This window comes from Anarhichas minor, unplaced genomic scaffold (genome assembly GCF_050575085.1).
Source record: "Anarhichas minor isolate MPS153535 unplaced genomic scaffold, ASM5057508v1 ptg000007l, whole genome shotgun sequence".
Taxonomy (NCBI): Eukaryota; Metazoa; Chordata; class Actinopteri; order Perciformes; family Anarhichadidae; genus Anarhichas; species Anarhichas minor.
In genome coordinates, this window is record NW_027466453.1 from 12,619,091 (window position 1) to 12,642,259 (window position 23,169).

The following is a 23,169-nucleotide window of genomic DNA, read 5'->3' on the forward strand; positions in this document are numbered from 1 at the left end:
TAGAACATTTTGATAGTATACTTTGCTCTCATGACATTTTTATTAGATCTGTCTTGAAAATCCCTCTGGATATCCCATATTGGTGGTAAACCAATATGTAAAAAATAGTACTTGAAAAAAAACGGGACATAAGCAAAGGTGGAATTGGATGCAAAAAAACCCATCCAAAGCAGTATCTGTAAAATGTAACTTGTTGCCCGCTGGAGAGGGACATGGTGACATCTAGTGTTCATGGTGTAAAGGGGCAGCTTTGACTTTATGCGGCATGTTGTGGCCAAACTACATACAACCGATGGACAAAGTAAAATACCCTCTAATAAGCTCTGCACTTGATATGGATAATTAAGTGTTGATTTATCTTTGGCGCACAAAGAGTAAATGTTGACTCCTTTGTGAATATATACATATAAACCATATGTATTGCTTAAAAAAAGATTCCCCAGTAAAGCATATTGTTCAGTAATGTGACCAACACAGAATTCACAGATGCATATGAATATATATATATATATATATATTCAGGATCATTTACGTAAAATACACTTTCCAACATTAAGCATAGCCAGCCAGGTCCAAACTTAAACCTGGCCATATACATAAAAACATACAATCTGTATAGTTGTCTCCAAAATCCTGTAGAGTTACATTGTCACATGAACCACAACCATATTCACAACTCAAAGAGTGCACTTTAAAGCATGGCAAGTACAACAAATAACGTAAAACACCAATATTGTGCCATCCAGGATATGTTTCAAGCCTCTGTGGGGAAAGCACCATATCTTCTATAACCAGTCTGACTGCAAAGTTTAACAATGTTTCCTCTTTCACTTCACTTTCACTCCTCTATTCCGCCAAGAAAAGAGCTCCGGCCTTCAGGAAACGCTCCAGACATTCTATTGTCTTGAGGTCTTAAGAAATGTACAAACACAGTTATTTATGGACAACAGTGATAATTCAATCATCTTAATCTGGACGTGTCTCTACCGGAGTCGTCTGAATGACTCTCCTACCCAGGTTGGTGGTGTACGCACTGATGATGATGATGATGATTAGGGAGGCAAGTTAAACACAGTGAGGTTGACTGGGAAACCAGCAGATACTGAAGGGAGCAGAAACCCTGTTGAATAGTCCCATTTTTAGTCTTCTGTCTACATCCTCTGAATCTCAAAAAGGCGAACATCGGTGTCATACCAGATAGGAGGGTCCACATTGCTAGAACAACAAAATAAGATGTTAGCGCTTAGTCAACGTGGATAGACGAGTATTTGCATAACGCTCTGCTCTTATGGCTGACTCACCGCAAATAGACGACGCCCCACATGTAGGTACGAAACCACATGGCAGTTCCTGCGTTGGCCTGATACTTTCTGATGAGGATGGGGTGAGGAACTGGCAGCAGGCCCACTAATGTGCCATGCTGGAGAAACTTAAGGATCTCTGATTCATCTGTTAGACCCCTGCAGTGAAACATTTGAGCACTTTATTTTAAGAAAACGGTGATATTTCAAAAAGGAATACAAGCGTTTAAATAGTTAAGTAACATACTTGTCAATGCAGATCTTTTCCACCTGGGGAACTAGAACTTGTAAAAGTCGCATGATAGTCTGTAGGGGTAGTTTACACTTCCAGGAGAGGACCTAGGACAAAAATAAAAAGGTAAATCCAGATCATTTACGCGTTCTGACAAATATCCGGAATTGGAGAGGGTGAGGGCGAAAGAAGTTACCGACCCATTCTGGTGTGGGAGCCCAAAACGATGTTGAAGATGCTCTTGACAAAGGTCTTCTCTCCATTTCTGCTTCAGTGTAGAACACATCCTGATAATTTGAAGAAATACAATTACTGGCATGCGTGTGCTTTGAAACAAACGCATGCACACAAACGCACACTTACTTCATTGTCTCGGCCTGAGTTTGACTCTGTGTCACTGGTCCCAACGACTGCCTTTTGGTCTGAGTGGGCTTTTTGTGAGGGGTCTGTCTTTGGAACTGACACCATGGTGCCATCATCTGACACCTGGGACTTCTCAGTCAGTTTATCAATGCCTGTAGGAAACCACGAATGACAGAACACCTATAACTACTTGAAGGATAAGTCTGGTGATTGTCTATACTTTTCTTATTCTAACAAATCCTATGAAAAGCCCAAAACAAAGAATGAAATGTAGCATTGTGTCCAAAACCTGATATACTGTAACTTATTTCTCCATGCCACATCGCTGCACTGGGTTTAATGTCTCTTCTTTACCATGAACATGGGAAATGTAATTTATTTTAAGTCAATTCTAAACTTTATTGCTGCAGTAAATAGCTGCTAGTGCAACCAATCTGCAGCTGAAAATAGTCCCAAACAACTACTCAGTTTATTTCTGTTTGAGTAACGTTTTGTTTTTCTTACAAATGTACCTATATTTGACAGTCCTCTTAGTTTTCAGATGCTTAATGTACTAAGCTGTACAGGACAGAAATCCACCCCACATTCAAGGGATGGTTGTCAATTTCAAAAAAATATGAAAAGTGTAGTAAGTTGACCAATGAGCCGGTTTTAACATCCAATCACAAACATCCAAATAGCATACAGAGTCAGCACCTGGTATAGCGACCAGGCTGGTCTTCAGTGTACCAGGCTCTGCCGGTACAGCAGGGCGCGAGCCCTCCATGGATACAGTCTCCTGCGAGCTAGTGCGGGAAATGACATCCGGAGACTTCCTCTTCCTCTGCAAAGCCTTCTGGATGGAAGCAGGATCAGAGGGCAGGTTGGCCAACTGGTGGAACACGTTACGTTTGCGTATGATTGCGTACACCAGGTTGCAGTTTCCTGGAGGTGAGAGAGACAGAGGGACAGATTCACTAAATGAGCAAATGTGTAACAAAGTCCCTTCTAATATCTTGATCCTGACAGCAACTCTAAAAGAAAGCTTTTCAAAGCCATGCGAGCCCAGAATGCTGTTTTGTTTCAGCTCACTCTTACCGTCAAATTGATATTGGATGATATTGTTGAAAGCCTCGAGAAGGAAGAACACAAGGTGGTGGTTCTGGGCTACAGAGAACAGGAACCAGCCAGTGGAGAAGGCCTCCAGCAGGTGGAGCAGTTTATTGGCTGCCACCATGGACAGGCTCTTCAAATAGGGAGACACTGCAGAAGGAGAGATGTTAAGAAGACTGTGTCACTAAATAAATTAAAAAAAACATAACAGACATTATAATTTGATTAAGTGGTATCTGTTTTGTTATAAGATGTTAAAACGGTTAAATAGTTTCTGTTGCTGTTATCTGTGCATTGCCAGACAGATGGCGCCAAAGCAATTTTACCATTTACAATGATTGTGAGTAGGCAGTCAAACAGAGGCTGGAGACGCTGGTGGCCTGTGGTGATGATCTTGTGAAACACCTACAAAACAAACACAGTGACAGCTGTGAGTATCTTAATTTGGCAGCAAGAAAGAACATTTCAGATGATGCAATGCAGTAGACACTCACCACTATAAGCAGGTCAGCATGAGTCCCCGTGAACACTGGGATGTCCATAGGCACATGGACAGAGTAGGGCTTATTCAAGCGCACGCCAAAGTTTCTCTCTCCGCTCAGCAGCAGCAAAATGAACACACCGATGTGCATGAGTCCAACACGGGCTGCAGCCATAAAACACATCAGAAGTTAATAAACGTATATGCCTAGTAAAGGCTTGTTGGGTGCAAGGAAGCAGTGGGATGAGACTCACACTGGTCAGCCCTGGCATCATTCAGATAGAAGAGTATGGGAACCAGAATATCCAGCACATCGCTGCTCTTCAGGACAAAAAACAGGAACTTCTGTCGTGGGGGTCACAAAAGGGATTTTGTTGAGTAAAATCACAGACTTTTAATCAAAGAAACTCTTTATTGTAGTTTTTTGTTCCAACCTTGTTGAAGTCACAAAGCTTCCAGAAAAGCACCAACAGCTCTTGGTGGAACTGGATCTTCTTGGTAGAGTTAGGCAGGTACGTCTGAGTCAAAGGGTTGGTCAGCAGACGAGCTAGGCCCTTCAGCACAAAGTCAAAGTCCTGCAAATGGAGAGACAGAAGGTGTGCTCTGGACATATCTACTGGGGAAATCTTTACGTATTTTATAAAAAATGATAATGAACATACCTCCTCTCTGTGGATCCTTGACAAATAATTCACAAACAGGTTTTCAGGGCCTGTAGACTGCACAAAGATAAGGAGATTAATTGGAATGGCATTAAACACATGCCATTCAATCATCGGATGGATTTCTTTGAGGAAGTGCTATACCTCGTGTTCCTCCATGCTGGATGGGGAGGGGGTTCGGTGGGGAACCCCTCCGTCATGCTCCAGCGTCACAATGAGGATCTGTACTGCCTGCTCCACCAGCTGCTCCCGGTAGTCGGAGAATAGAAGGTGGTTGTATGGGATGCCGTAGCCCACTGGATCATAGGCACACACCACATTCAGCAGAGAGGTGAACAGAGGCAGAGCATGTCTAGGGAAAAAGACGCGAAGATGAGAATCAGGTGCAAGAACACCCCCACGCAAAGTTTTTTTTGAATGAAAGTATACTGTAACTTGTAATTGAAGTCTCTTACTTTAGTCAATACACATCGAACGAATCATTACATCAGCCCCTTACCTATTTTCTGTGGAGCAGAAGAAAGTCACCCAAGGGTTGAGGACATTGTTGTCCGATGAAGAAGGCAGGTACATGGCCTCGGAGAAGCAGGTTAGTAACAGCCTCAGCAACTCTGTCCTGAAGAGGATCAGTGAAAAAAAAAAAAAAGCAGAGAGGTGGACAGAAGAAAATCACCCAGGAGAATAAAGGTTCGTGCTATATGCTGCCAAGCACAGCTGCACACAGCCGGCTGACTCACCTATTTAGATCATGGATGTAGTTGAGAGGGGGGGACTGTGCAAAGCCCACCCCTGCCTCCCAGATGTATTCACAGCTGTCTATAGACTGCATGTTCTCTACCGAGTCCTGGATGTGGTCACAAAAAAACATTAATAAATCATTTCAATCAAAGCGCAGAATTAACATGTCTCAGAATATTTGTTTTCCATAATGAGTATAGTATACAACAATTCACCAAGGAAGTTTAAACCCCTAAAGAGCATTCATTGTAAACAAAGTTGCAGCGTGACGTGCAGCATTTCTTTCTTTCTCATGAGGAACGAGGACTTCTTCCTGGTGAGACTAACGATGTTTCCTCAATCATGAACTCTTTCAACGCTGTCTCTTCAGAGAAACTGGAATGACCAGTTAGACCAGGAAGAAGGAAACAGGGTTCAAAAAATATCTCTAACAATCGAAATAGATCATGTTAACCATTTTCCTCGTAAATGCGTCAGCAATTATGAATTTTGCCTGACGGTGATGAGACACTGGGTACTCACGGGGCCTCTCCTGTGGCTGTGGACAGTGAAGTCGGGGCAGAAGAGGAGGTCAGCGATAGCCAGGAGCAGCGACTCGGCCAGGGGTCGAGCTCCTTCGTCATCATCCAGCTCATCTGTCTGGAAACGATGGACATAATATGTATGAGACTAGATCCAGATGATAAAAAAATATTCTCTAGTATTCACTGAAAGAAATAATGTAACAGGTAACATGGGAAAAGTGTTCCTGGCTAGAAAGAAATGGTGCAGTACAGCTGATATTTCCTGCTCTACAAGGAAAAAGTAAATTACACCTTTCTTAAAGCTGGAATGAGGAAACCAATTTAGCTGATCAACAGATTACCCCTCAATGCTTCCACTGTCAGATACAAAGTGTTAAGAGTGATTAAAAGACCTGTCTTGATGCGTTCCTGTGCCCACTCACCCCAGCCCGCCCAGCACCGGGCACCGTCGACCAGAAGAATCCTCTCCAGTCCTGGTCTTCAAATATGTAAGGAAGGATGCGGCTCAGGATGCAGGTGCAGTTCAGGATCACCTGCTTCTCCCTCTCTGTGGGGCAACCGGACTCCGCCCCCTGCACCAGCTTCTCCACGGCCTGAGGAGACAGGAAATATGATCAGGAGGTGAGTGAGAATGAGTATGTGTGGTATGGAAACATCTGTTGACCAAGACACACAGGAGAAGATTTATGTAGTTTTCAATTTTAATAGTGCAATTTGCTACAGCATTGGTGCCTATTTTAGAACTGTTGTTCTCAGATAATGATTGCCCAATGAACACGGCACTGTACCATGACAAACAACTTAGTTTCTTAGAAAGTACATCAAGTTTCTTTAAACTTGATATACTTTCCACTGGGAAGTACAATTGATACATGAAATGGGGACATATGTTGTTTGTTTTGTTGGGCCTTTAACAAAGATTAACTTAAAAAAATGAGTCATTATCTAAATTTAATCAACACCATGTTACAGCCTTTTTAAAATAGGCAACAAACCACTTTAAATGAGCTCAGCTTCAAGAGCTCTCGTCTCCTCCTCTTTATTTAATTATGCTGTAACAGCTCACTATGTCTGTTTTGTTTCTGATAGGAAGCTTCAAACGGAAGCTGGTATGAGACGAGAAGCGAAGGGAAAGGAAGGGGAGTTGACTCACTTATTCCCGCATCTGAGAGCATGAGCCTTGCTGACAGACTCCCGTGTTGGGCTCTAACAAACAACATTATTCCATGATGTAGCCTCACAGTAGGGAGTGTCCCCTGCAATCTCATCTCGTAAACAAGTTTGTATAACACAGATGCATTAGCTGTTCATGCTGTGTGTACCTTATAGCAGAGAGTTGCTAAATTGGAGGGGGACTCCTCTCGAACAGCTCTTATCTCTGCAGCTGGCACCAGTGCAAAAACATCCTGGACCGTGGTGGTGGTGTCTGCCCAGAACTGGTCCCAGAAGGCATCGTCTGTGGCTTCCACTGGCTGTAGAAAATGTGTTTACATACGTTTCCCATATATCTAAGCCAAATGGAGCATTTTTATATCTGTGAGATTCAAAATACAATGGCTGGATTGATTTAGCAGTGCATTAAAATACAATTTCCCCTTTTGATCATAACGCATACGTGATTGTTTGGACTTCATTGTAGAGCTCATCCTAGGCCTGCCTAATGGCAATGTAAACACAACCTGTATTCTAGCAGCAGGAAACATTATCTGGCACACTGGGCTAAGCACAGTCCACCTGCCGCATCTGCAGACGTCATCAGTTTTGATTTTGCTACGCCATCGCTTGTTTTATAATCTAAACTAGACATGTAGGCTACAGCCTCGAAGAATCGGCCATCATTTAACCTAATCTATGAAACATACGACATATTTGGAGTACAGTGCATGCAGTCCTTCTATACCGACCTTATAAACATGTCGACTATGCAAAATAAATTTATGTCCGTTATAAAGCGCGCACGCAACATCAGCCTGTTTGTTTTTGCCATCACATCATACGCGTTATCTCATCTCCTCGGGGATGCTCTCCGGCCGCGCTCATCGACACATTTCTGTTTTTATATAATCCTTTATTCCGCTGTATGGATGCGAATATACCTGTGTTTTGGTTGTCAGCTGAATCACTGCTTTCCTGAAGTTCAGTTTTGAGTCGGTGCTGCCCATTGCGATTATTTCCCTTTATACTAACAGGACCGCTGCTGCTGAGGATCCCTGTTATTTTCACCTCCGTCCTTCGCTTGAGTCTTTGGCGGAGGCGTTTTTTTACTCTATTGGCTGGCTGGACCTGCACTCCTACAGGGTGTAACTTCCGGATTGTGAAGATGTAAACCATTCAGCCAGACAGGATGTTTTGTTTCCAGCATTTACCGATACAAAACTGTAATTGTTCTAATGTCTGTAGGCTGTAAATTGATGCATTCTTTGGTATAGAAAATCCACATTGATTGTATAGTGAGATGGCGTGTTACATCTAGATCTGATTTTATTCAAAGTTGGTATTTCCAAATCCTAAAGCATATAAATTATGCTGCAACGTGTAACGATGAATAGTAAACCGCAACACAACATTAAGGAAAACGAACACCGTGGCCAATATTTGTCAATTGTTGTGTCTGATTATGACCAATTATATCCTTATTCCATAAAGAAATGAATGAAGTCATGGTGCTTTGTAATGCTCATAGGCTGCAAGTGCGCCTTTGTCATTATATGCGGCCTTTAAGTGCTGTTTGTAAGTCCCCACTTTTCTTCAGACATTATCGTAACTGAATTGTATCCTTCACATCATACGTGTAACCTACAAGAAAGTACTAGTGCCCATCACTTCAATTTGACTATCCTGCTCGCTACTCTTCTGTGACATCTCCGATGCCACAGCAAACTGTTCTAATTATCCAACTAGCATTAAATAACAATATTTTCCGATAGCACGTAAACGCATCATTGCGCAGGCGCAGTGCCATGTAAACACAACTGCCGCGGTCGGTTGTGGTTTTAGCTGTGGCTGTTCTAGCTAGCCGGGTTCAACTAAAAGAGGTGCATTTTTACTCGGGCACTGAGATTGTTAGGCTGATATCAAAGGAACTAGGCCTTTTATCTGTATATTGTTCTGTGATCAGCCAATTACGAGCATCAGCTAAGAAGGTTAGCTAGCGGGGACGTTAGCTTGGAGCGGTGACTGGCTTTTTAAAGAACCTAGCGTTAGCTATCTTAACGCTAGCTCGGTAATATCGGATCAAACTGATGTGAATTAACAGCCAGTTACCTTAGGTGTCTGTGTAGTTAATCATATTATATTATTATTTTAGTGTTGCCAAAATGGCTTAGAGTATCACATCGATATTTAACACTATTAACTAGCTAAGCAAGCCTAGTTTGCTAACGCTAACTCTGTTGATAGGCCACCAACTGACAGGAAACAAGCTAACGAGTCGATAACGTCAACCGGTGGGGTCCTGCAGTCTGGTCAGAACAAACACGAAGGAAAGATTGATTTAGTGTCGTCATATGTTGACTGAAAACAGGTGAGCGACGCCTACAACACATTCTGTAACGAAACAAATGTTGGTGTAACGTTACAGTGGCCTGTATTAACCACTTGCAGCCATTAAAACATGTTGATTGCCGGGGTGTGGAACAAATGATCGGGGTTCACACATGGGATACAATGATCTATGTGAGATGGCACATACTGTGTGTGTTTTAATTGCCTGTGTGTATCCTATGTGCTTTACACCCCAAACAGGAAACGGCAGCGCAGCGGCGGTGGTGATGAGGAGAATGGCCACCTTGTGCCTCAAGCCAAAAGGCAAAGCAGAGCTCATCCTCTCTCTCCTGAAACAGGCCGGGAAGCCTGGGACTCTGAGGTACAAATATTTGCCTAGGGAAATAAAATGGTAATACTTTAATGTAAGGGAAGCTGGGCAAACAGGCAAAAACAGCCGCTTTTGGTAGACCTCCATACCTCTTGTTTTGTCAAAACCCTCCCCAAAAAAGAACACGAAATGTCACCATGTGCTCACAAAAAAAACGAGTGTTCTTGAGAAGTATTACTTAAGACTGCAACTAGGTGTAAAATGGGGAGAAATATGATTGAAAATGGTGTCTTCTACCTTATTGTTACCAAATTTGAATCGAAGCAGACTGAGACCTCTTTTCCAAGCCGTCTTTCTCAGTTTTGCAGTTTCCATACCAGAAACAAACTGAACAAGATTGGCAAATGCACCAGATGTTGTCTGAACTGCACCAAACTGGTTAAGCCAAAAAGCACCCTTACTCACTTATCTTATTTCAAGGCGTCATGGCTAATGAGGCCTTTTTGATGCCTACCCCATGCACTTCCGTTGTAAGGCTTTTAATTTACCATGACAAATCAACCCTGGGTGTTGAGGAGCACACTGATGTTGATGATGCTGATGTTGGCATATGCATTTCAGTCATCCAACAGCAAGACCAGCAGCAGTCCGGAACATGCGGCTGGCAGCTGCGGCAGTCAGTGTGTCGTCGGCCCCTGCAGTCCCCTCGGCTACGGTGACTCCTCAGAACTGGCCGGCCCCACAACCCTGGTGTCCTACCTGCAGATCAACCGCATCCTGAAGCACGCCCACTTCCAGAGCCTGCAGAGCCGATGTCAGCTCAGAGACACATGATGACCTAATGTCTCTCCTTGTCAGCCACCAGAGGACTGAGTCCCTGAGGCAGGCCAGAGCACCACATGCTGATTCACTTCACTCGGCTCTTCCCACCCATCTCCAGTTACTGTGATGTCTCGCAGCTTTACATATCTGTGGATGGAGACCAGCTCCTGGTCAGGTATCTGGAGGGGGTTCATCATTCAAATAAATCAAAAGTGATCATCATTCTTAGCAATAATAACTGTGTGATCAACTCAAACATTCTTTGTGATCCACTTGATTTCTGACCAGCCTGGTTAACATGCTGCTCTCGGAAGCCTTATTGTGACTGATTGATGATGACGAATCCCTGTGTTTTGTCTTAAATGTTGTATGAAAACAGTGCTACTGGAGCTGCAGTAATTGCACCAAACTCAATTTTAGGCCGGTCAGTGTGACTCGTTTAGTCTCCTAGTAGGGTACTTGGGTTGTATAATGCTGAATCTGACGCCTGTGTGAGTACATGGACCAGTCTCAGGGAGGATTTGCACTTGTCTTGCTCTGCTCATTTGCTTTCATATTCAGGCAGGGACCCCTTTAACAAGGACCTGTAGAAGCCATGGGTGTTATCATGGCCAATTACGTTATTATTTCATGTCCTTATTTTGTTAGTTTATAGAGTTTTTAGACAGAAGTTAATACATTTAGTGGAGAGTCAGACCATGGAATAAATGATTTGGTTTTAGTGCAGTTTGCAATTTTTTAAAGGAAGTCTGCAAGATAGGAAGTTTTGAACACTTGTGCCAATTTTCTGCATTTTCATGGTTTAAACAAATGTGGGTCATTTATCCCATGCTTAACGATTAGCACAGGAATGTTTATTGTTCCTGATGCGGATTCAAATAGTATAGTAATTGATTATTAAAATATTGTGCATTCTTGGCAGTGGTATGCACAGGTGTTGCCTTCTGGCAGTTTTATTTTCTCCTGATCTTAGAATAGATTTATAATTTTTGTCATGATCTCGACATAAGTCCTTTTTGTTTTCTTGTCATCACTGAAGTTTGTGATCTTGACACAACATATCTCGTCTTCTCATGATGGTATGTCTTTCTAATAATCATGAGAGTAGAAATTGATTAATGTCAAAATTGATCATGATAACAAAGCTTACTATGTCGAGATCTTGAGAGAATAATTTGGAATATTTGGATATATTAGTTCAGATAATTTGAGCAGTTAAGATCATTTTTAGTTTTCTTGTGATCATGGAAAAATGCAGTGATCGCAACATTACCAGCTTTGTTTTCTCATGACCACAAAGTAAAAACAAAACGATTGTTACACCCAGGAACAACCTTCCATACTCCTTGGACTTTCTTAATCTTTTTGGGTCGTATGGAGGGCTGTTTGATGTGGCATTTGAGCGTGTCGGAAAATGTAGTTCTTTCTGTCCAGGGGTGGGGGGTACAGTACAGCCTTTAGGAACAAAAAGACATTCCCAAGGCTTTGTTTGCAATATTACTGGAGCCACTAAAAAGCTGTTTTCACTGCAGACGAGCCTTTCTGCCTGTGTGTTACCACTCGATGGTATAGCTGTATGCGTGTCCCTGTGCACTGAACATCCAGGTACACGAGCACTGACCATAAGGCTGTGCCTCTCTCCTTTTTTCTTTAACCAGGATTGATTTCATTGCTGAAGCCTCATCCCAGGAGGAAGCTCAGCGTTTTTATTTTTATTTTTCGCAGACTGGTGTGTCAGAAATGTAAGCATTTTGAAGATGTGGTTTATTTTATTTTCCAATGATATATTTTTTTGTATTTAGTATTATAAATTACATTAGCCTTGCCATTGACTTTTTTTTCTTGTAAATACCCCTTCATTTGAAAAAATAAAAATTAATGTTTTTGAACAAAGACATTATTTACTCTTTTTTTTTTTTTTCCATTAATCGGCATTTGGCCCTTTTTAAAACCATCCTATAAGAAATCTAACATGGTGATGCTGCTACGATCTGGGTCTATTGATGCTGGTCCTCTGTGAGAATATTCCTATTAGCTTAGCATGCTATGTGCTGTATGTGTAAACATCCTCCCCTCTTCCTCCAAAAGGCCAGTAATGAATGCCTCCCCATGCATTGAGACCATCATTAATGAGATATGACCTGTGTCATAGCGAGAAGCAGTGAGAGGTTCTTTAATTAGCACTCTACATGTCCTTGTCTTGTCACAGACACAGTAACAGATTACATGCATTAATGCACCACACGGAACCACGGTTACCTTGCCGGGCTACCGTGGGTCCTCATCACTCGCCTCCTTTTGATTCCCCCGCTCTACCTCTGCTAAATTCGAGATGACAAACGAGCCAATGATAATTCAGGATTAGCAATCTTCCTGCATCTCTTACGATGCAGCTCTCTTCCTTTCTCAGGTGCCTTCTCTTTATGTCGAAACATGCAGCACAGCAACCTATAGAGACAATTAATGAGCCGTAAGTGAACCTTTCATCTGATCTGAGGTAAGCCTCTTTTTCAGCGGCCTTTTGTATCTTGAAGCAAACATCATTAGAGTCAACAGAATGCTGCGTAATTAAGGTGGTGCGGATGCAATTAGCTGCCTCTTCGATAAATATTTTCCTGGTGATAATCCAAAATTCAGTTTGAGGAAAAACATTATGGAATATTAAAGAAATAATTTACCCCAAAATGCAAATTCAATGAAGACGCCAAAGTAGCCCGTTACGCTTTTTTAAGCAACTTGTGCAATACCCCGTAATAACATGTTTGTTCAGACGAATGCCTGGCCTGTGGGCTTGCTGCTTGCAGCTTTTAGGAGTCCCGCTCATCTCAATCATCACACTAGACACTGAGCTTCCTCGGGTCCTTTGCAATGCACCTGGCATGTTGCGTCATGAAAAGAAAACTCCAGTGAAATACACACATAGTTCACATGAAAAGAAAACTCCAGTGAAATACACACATAGTTCACATGAAAAGAAAACTCCAGTGAAATACACATATAGTTCACATGAAAAGAAAACACCGGTGGCAGACCATCGTTCGGTGAGGTACGCCTCGCCTTGGGCCCCAAACATGTTATAGATTTATTATGTTTAGATAGGACAAATCTGTTACTATTCTAACTCATGTACCCTGAACTAACTTATTAATAGAGGCCCCCAAAGCACATCAAATATATGCAACCCAACTATATGCTACTTAGCCTATGTACCTAACTTTGTAGCACTACATTTACCTGACAGAAATGTTACTGATTAAGTTGCAGATTCAGATTTGACTCACGAAATATAACAAATGATTCACTCTCAATTTGTACAATTTTGATTGTAGGACATATACTGTGTGGTATTGATAGTTTTACTCTTAATAGGTAATAGTTGTACTTCAGAAAAAAACGTTTTGAGTGAAAAGGCCAACATTCCCAGTTAGAGAGAGGTTGAAAAGTGAAGCCTGGGGTCACAGAGTGTGTGTTTGCTTATTCGTCCAAATTCTAAACGGGTTGTGTCCAAATTGCACGCGATTCGACACGGCACTTCCTTTCCCGCATTACACCCTCCATGTGTGAAGTAGATCGGATGAAGGGTTGTCGAGATATGCGAAGGACACACCCACCGACATCTGTAGATGTACAACATGAACCAAAAGGTTTTATTCATACAGGACAAAAGTCATTGATAGAAGCCCAGTATTCGTAAGGATAAATACTCGCATTGTCTTTTTTTCTGAGCAGCAGATGTTCTGAGTCCAGATGTTCATGAAAGGAGCAGTAGAGGGCAGCACAGTCTTGAGTGTTCGCTGGACACAAACTGTATTCCGCGCAGTCGGCAGCTCATAAGAGCTGGGGGATTCTACAACAGGGTCAAAACGTGTGGGCTACGTAGAAGACATTTATCTTTAATCTGTTTTCACACACACATATACACAAACACTCAAACACACACACACACACATACTGTCCTTTCCAGGCAGCACACAGATATGAAGGTGGGCGGTGATGAATGGCTCATATCAGTTGAGTGAAGAGGCAGGAGAGAGTTAAATGAACTGTCCTTGTTCTGGGGTCTATGTATGCGCATACATTGTTATATTTTTACCGTGGCCAGCGGAAAAAAAATCTGGGTTAGCCGCTGCTTCCTTTTCTTTGTGTCCTCTCTAAGATTCCCATCTCTCCTCAAAGGCAAAGAGGCGCGGTGAACATCAGCTGCACACAACAAATACAGACAAGCAGACAAACTACTGTATGTTTTATATTTATCAGTGTCTGGTTCACCTTCAGCCTCAACACTTGAGTAATCTCACTTTTATGATTATTTAGAAAAAAAAGGAAAAGACAAACTGGTCACAGGACAGTCCAACTGAGTGGTGTATTCAAATTAAGAATGACGGCTTAAAGAACGTGAGAAAAGACAGCAAAAGTAAGCTAAAGCTGACCCTCTCACCCTTGCCTCTCTCTTTGCCAGACTTTGGCTGAAATGTATTTGGGCAGCTGTTGCCTAGCATGAGATGATGATTGGATTGGCATCAAGTATACAGCTTTCCCTCGCCAGCCAACACAAACATCTGCTTTGCCTCCCCACCACTATTTCGCCCCAAAATCAAACAACAACGCTCCGCTGCCCCCGTGGCCGTCCGAAGAATTAATGACCCACCAAGCACATTAGCGGTGCCCTATTGCCCCGGCCTGGCTGGAGCGGGGAGTAGTGAAAGCCGTGGCAGGCGAACAAGGAGAGCGAAGGGTTAGTGAGTCGGGATGATGAAGTACTTCACAGGTCAGGAATTAAGATGGATAGATATTCGGTTGATATTGGAGTGTTTACTGCATCAATGCAAGTCCTTTTCATCCTGCGATCGGCCTTTAACGTTCCTTTTAAAGGCCACGTGGGAAGTACTGTCTTTCTGTGTTTGGCACTTAACCTATTGGCAGAGCGAGCCAGTTCACTCAAGTTGAGGACAGAGGTTGTTAGAATATAGAATGCATGGCTGTGAAGGCACAGCGCTCGGCCTGAAATCCCCTGCTCTTGAGTAAAAACAAAAACAGAAGGGGATCATCTTCCGAATCATCTTTGAGCCAGCCTTACGCCTTTCCCCAACTGTTGCCGTCAGGGTGTGGAGAGGACGACTGGGTTATCTCACTGACTGTTGCCTAAACATGCAGCCCCGATGCAGCGGAGAGTCACTTCCTAAGAGAGGGAGAAAGCACAACAGTCCAGCCACTCTCTTTCGAGCTGTCAGGAGTTGTAAGGCCTTGAAACGGACTGAACCGAAAAGTACGATAACTGACAGGCTCGGCATGCTTTGGTCAGTGTCTCCGGTTCCACTTTATGGCCTCCCTGTTCAATTTCACACAATGCGCTCCAGAGACAATGTACAGTAGACTGTTTTCATTGCGCTGCAAAGTTACAGTCAAGGCCCCGATCAATCATAATAAATGTTCACCCCGGTACACAGAAAGAAAGGCTGTGAGCAGTTTCTTGTCCCGGGCCACGACCGTTCCTCCTCTTACGGTTGCTCGTGGGAATATTCACACACCCTCGTCTTGTGTTTGTGAAACGTGATGTTTACGTGGTTCCGTTTTGCCCCCGTTCAGTCCGTTCAACACTAACAGGCTTTCAACCCGGAGAGTGCCCGGAGAGAAGAAGTGCAATAGTTTAGAGAGGGTCGTGCTAAGTGGGACTGTTTAGGGTTGGCTGGGTAGAGCATGCACTCAGCGCACCGCCATATAGACCGCTGTTTTCTAAATGGCCCCTATTAACTGAATGGGAATAGGCTGCACTCAGGCCAGTGTTGTTAGCTCACAGAGGACAGGCTGCATGGCTCACACAGCCTGGTGTTGACGCCACACGGCGGACCTGCCACACGTGCATGTTTCTTCACCAGAGGACTGATATGGCGCCGCTCACAGCCACCAAGGTGCAATTTGTTTCATTTGGACTATAACTGTCAGGAAGAGATATACCCTCACTTAAATAGCCGCCCATAATCTGCCCCTTTCCCTGTATTATCCTAATTGAACCCACGGGCGGCCAGCGCCATCAATAGCTGAGCTCATCTGCAAATTAATAAAACATGGCCCCTCACCAAATCTATGCTCGGGATAGAGCTTGGAGCTACTTAGACACACTAAACGGACGGAGTGTTTGTGATTGTTATTTTCAAAAGAAATGGAAGCACAATAAAATGTTCTCATTTCGTTTTTCAGCAGTGATGAGGTCTTATGGCTCCCGTGGTCCCAACAAGCTTCCCTTTCTCCTTCCTCCTTCCTTTTCGTAATGGAAACGCTTATTAAAACCATCAAATGCCATTTACCTAAACATGCTTTTGCAATCTACCGTGTACAGTGGTGACGTTAGATCACTGGCCACAGGGCTTTAATGTGCAGATTCCAACAGGTGATCACCGAGCGGGGTTGTTTTGTTTTCCTCTCACTGCTGACTGTTGTAAAGCCACATATTCCTTGGTTGGGACTTAGACATGCTGGCACCATCAACAAGTGCCACATCAGCACAAGTACAGGGGGGGGGGGCTTTTGGATTTGTGTTTATTTTGACTGTCAGGACTGACGCCCAGCGTGATGTGGGAGTCGATGAAAGAGGCGGTCATCATAATAAGCCGGGATCTTAATAACAACAAATCCTGGAGGACTCTAAAAAGCAGCCAGAGGTTATTAAAGTCATCCATCATGTCTGTTGGGCTAGTAGTCACTCAGTCACCATCCGCTCCTCCTCTCCCCCATTGATGATCACTCCTCTGTTAAACATGAAACCAAGGCCATGGCGACCAAACTTTCTTCTTCTTTCTCCTTCTCTCTTTCTCTCCCACACAGCTTCCCCCCCGTGTAGCACAAGTCCCTTTGTTTTCACACAAACACAACCCCAAGCAGACTTTCAAAGAGGGCAGCCCCCTACTGTTCTTCCAAAAGGGAAGGCCGAGTCCAGAGTGGCATCACGCTCATCGGGGAAGGCGGGGCTCTTCCAATATCAACACGACGTACCTGGCCTTGAGTGCACCTCAAAGCTTTTGGTGTGCTCATGGCCCTTATTTTACAGCGCAGTCGGTGTGCGTTGATGAAAAAGGAAAGTGCCGCTCGGGACATGAAGAGAGGAATGCTGTAAAAGCTGGAAGGCCATGACAACTTGATGAGCCATCAGGATCGACTGCGAACAACCTAAAAACAAAAAAAGAGAAAAGGCATCACAGAGCTTGGGTTTATGGAGTCATGGATATATGGACAAAATAGAAAAACAAACTGACTCTCCAAAGAAAACAGTGAGTAATCCTTGGACAGAGTATTGTTTGGGCATGCACATGATTGTTGAAACACCTCAATGCCACAGTGAATGATGGTACTTGTCTATGCTGGACCAGTTACAAAGTGTGGGTGTGGGTGTAAAAACATGAGTAATGATGAAACCAGAAGGGAAACAAGTTCTCATGAACTTTTCACCCACAGAGCCTTGATGGTTGGAGCTTTAATTGTGCACACAAAAAGAGAAGGATAAAAATTCAAAATATTTTTTAGAACGATTCTCTCGCACTAAATGATACTATGTTGGATTTGTAAGTGATGAGCTGGAACAAGTGAATTTACTCAAATACTGCGCTTGTTTAACTTACTGGCACTGTGAATATATATTTGAATAAATATTTGTATATTTTTGCATTTTGTGATATAAATATTGCACATTTAAAGGACACTGCTGATTTTATACACAAAGTTCACTTTAGTCGTCGTAAGAAGTGCGACTCAGCCTGTAAAAGCAGTAGTTTAATGTCTTCTGTGGGTCTGGAGGGACCTTTGTAAAGTTTGAAGAAACGCCCCTGATGATATCATCAGGGGTCCAATGAAATACGCTGTTAAGTTGCATTAGAGGCAATGTAGTTTTTGGACCATATTAGGGACTAAAAGACTGAAATTTGTATCCTTTTTAACAAAATCTACCTCGTCTGAGTCCCCCAGCGTTGTAGAGGTGCAATGACAAATAGCTGGAATACCACTATCAAGCAATAGTTTGACATTTGGTAAACACACAGAATATCGTATTTACCTGTTAAATATATGGCTACAGTCAGCAGCCAGTTTGCTTAGCTTAGCTTAGCATAAAAACAGGAGAAAACGGCTAGCCTCTGTCCAACGAGGACAAAATCTGCCTACTAGAACGTCTAAATCTCTCACATCAACACTTTATATCATGTTTGTTTATTACGTATAAAAAAAACATTTAATAACTGTAAAAACAGCGTTTGTGCATTCATATTTTACCACTCAACCAGGACCATTCGTCACATAGAGCGCTGTGGGTAGAAGATTTCTCTGCTGATACTTGAGTACATCTTCTTTTATCACGTCGTATCTGCATTGTCACTGCAAATGTTATTTTTATGGCCGATTGGAGTCTGGAAACAATGCCAAGAAGAAACCTAACACATTTATTTCGCCAAGTGTGGTGTTCTTAACAGTACAGTATCATGTATTTGGCTGTCTGCATTCTATTCAATGATTTACTCGTTCCAAACTTCAGTGGAAACATAATATTTTACGTCCCTTTGAATGTCTTGTGCAGTGCAGCGGAGCGTAATGTCGACTTTCATCACCAGACAGGGAGTTTTTTGAAAGAGTAAACCTTGGAGTTTACCCAGACAGGCTTTGTTGAAATTTGCTGTGTTCATTAACATTTAAAAAAAAATAAAAAATAAAAAGCAGTCACTCACCGTCATTGTCACCACCCATAAAAAAGTGGAGCCCAAAGGACATTAAGTGGAGGATTTATGGCTGCCATTTATTAGAGTGGAGGGCTGCTAAACCTTATGAAGTCTCCCTTAGCGCTGTAAGGTTCTGCTTTCTCTGTCTCGCTCTGTTGGTTTTTTCCCTGTAGCTTCAGAGTGCCTACAATTTCCCTCTCTTTATTTTCATTGGCATTTAAAGAGCTCGGTGCTCTGTTGAATGTACTCATTCAATAGTGAGCTTTTTCAACACACGCACACACACACAGAAACACATTAGAACACACACAAAGAAAGCAGCCGTGAACATGCAGGGAGTTAGACCCTGACTCTCCTGCTCAATGCCACAGGATGATGGAACCCAGCAAGTTTCAAATGTACACCGGGCCTGAAAGCATTTCTCCCTGTCTGTGCTTGTCATTGTTGGGGGACATTAATTGATTGGCTTGGTCTCTATTCCCTTTTGTGAAGTGGCTTTAGTCCTGGCTTTATGAAGGTTGCTGAAATCCATTCAGACCATTCTCTTTGCCTGTTGGAGCAGAGCACAGCATTGGAGCTGCCGCTGTCTCCACCTTCATTGGTGGAAATCGCCCTTGCACATTTTAATCTGCCATCTCACGGGGTCTCATAACACTTTATGGCTTTATATGTCTCATCAGGTTTTATATTCTGGTATCGTACAAAAAAAAATGACAAAATTACTTTCCTTGTCTTTTCTTGTGTGTGTGTGTGCGTGTGTGTGTGTGTGTGTGTGTCAGAATGGAATAGAGTCATTCTTCAGGATCAGATTGACCACACATGAGATCAAAGCGTGTTTGTGCAGCAGCATTTTATGACCGGCTTTTTTTTTTTTTATGCAAAAGTGTGACAAGATGCTGAGAGTCTATGTACACACTCCAAACTATGTTCCAGTAATTAAACGTTTAGCTGTTTTTCCTCCCATAAAACAGGCAACACAGACCTTAAGGCTATCAGGATGGGGGGGGGGGGTAGTTGAAAGGTATAGGTGTAAAAATCAAATCATCAAAAATAGTGACATTACTCAATTTGTAAGCTGAAGCTTTCAGCTCCTGCTCTTTTCTTTTCAGTCACACAAACGCACACGCAATAACAGCTCAAGCAGATGGTCCTATATCCACATCTGGCGACAGTTGTGAGCACATCTGTTCAGTCCTAGGTGGAAACAAAGAGGGCTGCCGCTGCTTTAATGCTGACCTTCTCTTAAATGTTTTCACTTTCTCGATATACTGTAGTACCACAGCGGCCTCCATCCAACAGCAGCGTTGTTCTCTTATGTTCCCCCTCCTCAGAATGGTAACACGCTCGCCCAAGGGGAACAAATGTCTGCCCAAATCACATCGTTTACACTCTCATACACACCGTCTCCCCTCCCTCTCTTTGTGTTCTTGCTCCTGAGCCTTCACTGACTTTCCTCCTTTGTTCTTTTACTTCTTTATTCGCTCTCTACTTTTCTGTCTCCCTCCTTCTTATGTCACATATTATCAAGGCAGCTGGTGAAGCGCCTTGAACTGCCTCGTTCTGCGGACCACAGACAGCTATAAGATCAGCACAATGTGTGTGGGAGACACACGCCAAGTCATCTTTTCAGCACAGCTGCAAGGGTTTGTGGTCGTTTTGTTGACCCCTTTTTGATGACAAGTTGCCTTCCGAAACCACCTCTGCATCTCTGTAACACAGATTTATCTCTGTGATCTTTACAGGGCCTGGGCAGGTGGCAAAATAGATTGAAAAGATCCACAAAATCTGAATTTGAAATTCGAAATACAGCCCAAGACGCATGGCCTGTCACTTACTTATTTAATTTCACTCTCCTGTTCTTCCTTCTGGAGATCCATGAGACCTATTTCCTTTCTCCTCCATCACCTTCTACTTCACTACATCTCACTTTTTACTTGCTCCATTTTGCAATCAATCTGCTGTTCATCTTGTCTAATGAGCTCATTAGAGTGTCTTAAGCAATGGTGATTGATAATAATGGCTTAGAAATGTCCCATTGATTCACTGCTATATCAGGCCTGTAAAGCAAAGGCTCTCTGCATTAAACTCATAGGTGAACTGAACTCTCTCTTGTCTATCGCCTAGTTCTTTAAAATGTATCGGGACATATCAACGACCCCTTTGCAGCGTGCCTCCGTCAACAGTTATAAATAAATCCTGCGATATTGTACATGTTTACAGAGACTGGTGAATGAAACCGAATGTTAACAGCAGACATCATATTATTCCAGCCAATCAAAACAAAGGAGACGTGTTCCAGTTGGTCAGTTTGCTGGAAGTCTTTAATTTGTATGTCTGGGCTTCTTAACAGCCTTGACTGATGGAGCCATTTGACTTTAAAGCTGTAAGAGCTGCCGTTTGTAAAGCAGGCAAGTTTTTCGAGGCCACTGGCAATATGTCTGAGGATGTTTGATGTTTGTGTGTTCGCATTTGTGTGCGTTTGTGCCTGTGCAAGAAGGAAAGCGATAGAAATAGAAAGAGCGAGAAGAGGGTAGGGGGTGCTAATGATAATTTGAGTGGGGGTGTGTGTGACAGAATTCACACCCACATGAACAGCGCACAGTCAGCATGCAAGCTCAAATCACTTCAATAGTTTCACATCAACCAATTTAATGGCACAATCCGGGGCCAGTGAAGTTTTTATTCCAAATCCTGTCCATAACCTAATAGCCTTTGAAAGTCTGCCACTTCCCCCTGGCTGACAGGTTGTGCATTTGGATCTAATTGAATCCATTTACATCCTGCACAAATGGAAAGCACATGGAGGCCTACCACCTGGTTCTGATCAGCTACTGAGTTGGGAGAACCACGCTCTTCGGAGTGCGCCCGCTGCCAGCAGGGGATACACTACAGAGCAAAGTGAGAGGGAGAGGAGGAAGACTGAACACCTTTTGATATTACTCTTGGCTCTAATTTAATTCAGTCTGAGTTCAGTTACCTCCTCACATTTCCGTTTACTCGTATCTGTCTGGCAGACTGTGTTCTTTTTCCAGTTGTGCAACATTTCACCACAAGGGGGAGTCCAGCAATACCCACTCATGTATAACTGTGTCTGCTAATGTGGAGCTGCCATCATTTATCTACTGTACAACAGGACAATTAGAGTTGTAGCCTACAATACGTCAAAGGTACAGTGTGACATCTGGGCCAGATTTTTTTTTTGATTTAATATTAGCTAGAATATGAATGCATACCACATGTTAGATGCACAAAAACTTCACAGGGGGGTTGGCAAAATACTGTAACAACTAGCCTATTCAAATACTTTAGTAAATTAATTGCTTAATTAATGTTCCACATGCAGCTACAAAGGTCTGGGATATTAGTCTGAAGGCTGATTAGCAGCATTCGCTGGTGAATAAGATTTGACAATGAACACTTTTGAGTTTTCAAAGCAACGTGAGGCAACTGACAACTAACCCAAACTGCAGGTGTGTTGGTAAAAAAAAGAAGAAGAAAAAAAAGCTTTTAATATATTTGATATTGTATTCCAAGTGTTGCAGTGTATGACAAACACTGACAAACTGCACCGACTGAAATGTTAGAATGCAATCTAATATTATACAACAGCAATGTTTTAAACGATTATCTAGTTTGACATTTTGGGAGGTGCTTATTTGCTTTCTTGCTAAAAGTTAGATGAGAAGATCAATTGTCCATTGACCATTGTCATGTCATGTAAAGTAAATATTAGTCAGCAGCCGGGTAGTAATCTTAGGACAAAGACTAACTGTAAAACCAGAACTTGTCATTTTTTTTGCAAGAAAATGAATAAGCAGTATTCTTATTTTTTGTCGTCTTTCTGATACAGTTGCGGTGTCATAAATCCTTGCAGGTGAGTGTCCACATCATTACTGAAGTGTTCCTGTATGCTGATGGGTAATGGCGTGAGCAAAGTTGTGTTTTTGAGGATTTATTTGAATACTCACCAGAACTCAGGCTTTGTACGTGGCCTACATTCAAGTGTGTCTGCAAGTATAGTTAATGGGGCCAATGAGTAACATCATGACCTTCATCAGGTCCCCCCTCCTGGTCCATCCCAGCCCCACCTCTACAAACATCTGGTTTGACCATCTCCAACCCAGACCCCTGCCAGCCACCCCCGCCTGCACCTCATCAATCCTCGGTGTCACACTGCTGGCTATCGCCAAAGTAAGCCGTGACGCAAAGACGTGAAAATGATGAATGGACTTTTCCGGACAGGAAACGCTATGGCTGAAGAGACACCCTACCCTCACTCCGATCCATTTTTCACTTTCTTTCCCCCGCCACGTCTCTCTGTTGTCTGTCCGTCTTGAGTCAATAGGAGACAAGCGATCATGTTCCACAAATATAGCCCTCACAATGCATGGCTTCAAATGAGCAACCTTTTTTGTAATTAGTCCTCAAGCAACACTGAGGA

General features: G+C 42.9%; 2 protein-coding genes and 2 long non-coding RNA genes across 4 annotated transcripts; 3 read left to right on the forward strand and 1 right to left on the reverse strand.

The window, feature by feature from the left end:
• Positions 1-333: 333 nt before the first annotated feature.
• On the reverse strand, positions 334-7,769 carry hid1a (HID1 domain containing a). Its single transcript, XM_076085910.1, has 19 exons — positions 7,490-7,769; positions 6,716-6,865; positions 5,816-5,986; positions 5,392-5,508; positions 4,869-4,975; positions 4,631-4,747; positions 4,276-4,483; positions 4,132-4,188; positions 3,904-4,044; positions 3,724-3,814; positions 3,483-3,634; positions 3,315-3,393; positions 2,974-3,138; positions 2,593-2,820; positions 1,897-2,048; positions 1,734-1,820; positions 1,549-1,640; positions 1,302-1,460; positions 334-1,215 (listed from the first exon to the last, which is right to left on the reverse strand). The coding sequence occupies exons 1-19, from the start codon at positions 7,553-7,555 to the stop codon at positions 1,152-1,154; spliced, it is 2,403 nt and encodes an 800-aa protein (XP_075942025.1). The 5' UTR covers positions 7,556-7,769; the 3' UTR covers positions 334-1,151.
• LOC142944786 (uncharacterized) lies at positions 4,160-6,995 on the forward strand. The gene is made up of 2 exons (XR_012952877.1): positions 4,160-6,014; positions 6,483-6,995. It is a non-coding gene; the product is annotated as an uncharacterized LOC142944786 (long non-coding RNA).
• A 539-nt stretch (positions 7,770-8,308) lies between the features above and the next one.
• LOC142944784 (protein VCF1) lies at positions 8,309-11,926 on the forward strand. The gene is made up of 4 exons (XM_076085911.1): positions 8,309-8,428; positions 8,793-8,916; positions 9,138-9,258; positions 9,829-11,926. Exons 2-4 carry the CDS (start codon positions 8,900-8,902, stop codon positions 10,039-10,041), a joined length of 351 nt encoding a protein of 116 aa, XP_075942026.1. The 5' UTR covers positions 8,309-8,428; positions 8,793-8,899; the 3' UTR covers positions 10,042-11,926.
• A 2,346-nt stretch (positions 11,927-14,272) lies between these two features.
• LOC142944785 (uncharacterized) lies at positions 14,273-18,700 on the forward strand. The gene is made up of 2 exons (XR_012952876.1): positions 14,273-16,688; positions 16,852-18,700. It is a non-coding gene; the product is annotated as an uncharacterized LOC142944785 (long non-coding RNA).
• Positions 18,701-23,169: the final 4,469 nt, after the last annotated feature.